A 1,058-nucleotide genomic window follows, 5' to 3' on the forward strand; every position below is an offset into this window, starting at 1 on the left:
AGGGTTTAGGGTTTAGGGTTTAGGGTTTAGGGTTTACCAGGGCTGTAGCGAGGGTTTGTAGCCCCACATCCGATATATCCGAAGCCTCAACAGAAACTTTATGTAAACACCAACTATGGAGACGCTCAGCAGGCTGCTGCCTCACATCTCTTCTCTTCTTGCGCTGGGGGCCCCCAGGGTACTGGGGGGCCCCCAGGGGCCTCTGCTGAGGCCCCTGAACCGCATGCATCCAGAGCCTCGTGCAGAAAAGCATCAGACACACCGTGGAGCCTGATACACACCACACAAACCCTAAACCCTAAACCCTAAACCCTAAACCCTAAATTCTACGCCCTATGCACTTCTGTCTCCAACCCTAAACCCTAACCCCTAGATTTCAAACCCTAATAAACCCTACACCCACCCCTTTAAACCCTACCCCCCCAACCCCCAAACCCTAAACCCTAAACCCTAAACCCTAAACCCTAAACCCTAATTTCTAACCCATTGAGCTCCAGCTCCTGCAGGCTAGAGGAGAGAGACCTGGCGAGGACCATACAATCAATGTCAGAGAGGACGGCGAAGGGGAGGCCGCAGCTGCGGCTTAGACTCAGCACCTTCAACTTTCCTGAAAAACCCTAAACCCTAAACCCTAAACCCTAAACCCTAAACCCTAAACCCTAGGAGTGGATAATACAGCCCAAACCCTAAATGTCATATCACTTGCAGAAGCAGAAAGAGACAGACAACGCGGGGTTTTCCATCCATCTAACTGGAATTTAGGGTTTAGGGTTTAGGGTTTAGGGTTTAGGGTTTGAGGCTTACCAAGGAGAGGCCTGAGCCGTGCGAGACCCTCCGCTGAGACGAGCGGCTGCTGTTGCAGACCACAGCACAACAAACCCCTAAACCCTAAACCCTAAACCCTAAACCCTAAACCCTGAATATTGTGGGTAGTGATATGCGAGCACTTGCTGGGGTTTAGCAAGGAACTGTGGCTCCGCTCCGGGTCTAGGGTTTAGGGTTTAGGGTTACGTGGTTGTGGTGGGGGCCCCCGGGGGCCCCCTGGAGATCCTTGGGGG

The 1,058-nt window shown here is 52.7% G+C and overlaps 1 protein-coding gene across 1 annotated transcript in view; it reads right to left on the reverse strand.

Annotated features, from left to right (window-relative positions):
- Positions 1-125: 125 nt before the first annotated feature.
- EMH_0072490 (F-box/LRR-repeat protein 20, related, related) overlaps positions 126-1,058 on the reverse strand; it is a gene marked incomplete at both ends in the record, with an annotated part of 4,760 nt that continues 3,827 nt past the window's right edge. Inside the window, 3 exons of the mRNA XM_013499223.1 lie at positions 126-270; positions 484-607; positions 805-881. Of these exons, the coding sequence (XP_013354677.1) occupies positions 126-270; positions 484-607; positions 805-881 (346 nt within the window). The remainder of the gene's footprint in view (positions 271-483; positions 608-804; positions 882-1,058) is intronic.

Source organism: Eimeria mitis, genomic scaffold (genome assembly GCF_000499745.2).
Source record: "Eimeria mitis Houghton genomic scaffold, Emh_scaff4103, whole genome shotgun sequence".
Taxonomy (NCBI): Eukaryota; Apicomplexa; class Conoidasida; order Eucoccidiorida; family Eimeriidae; genus Eimeria; species Eimeria mitis.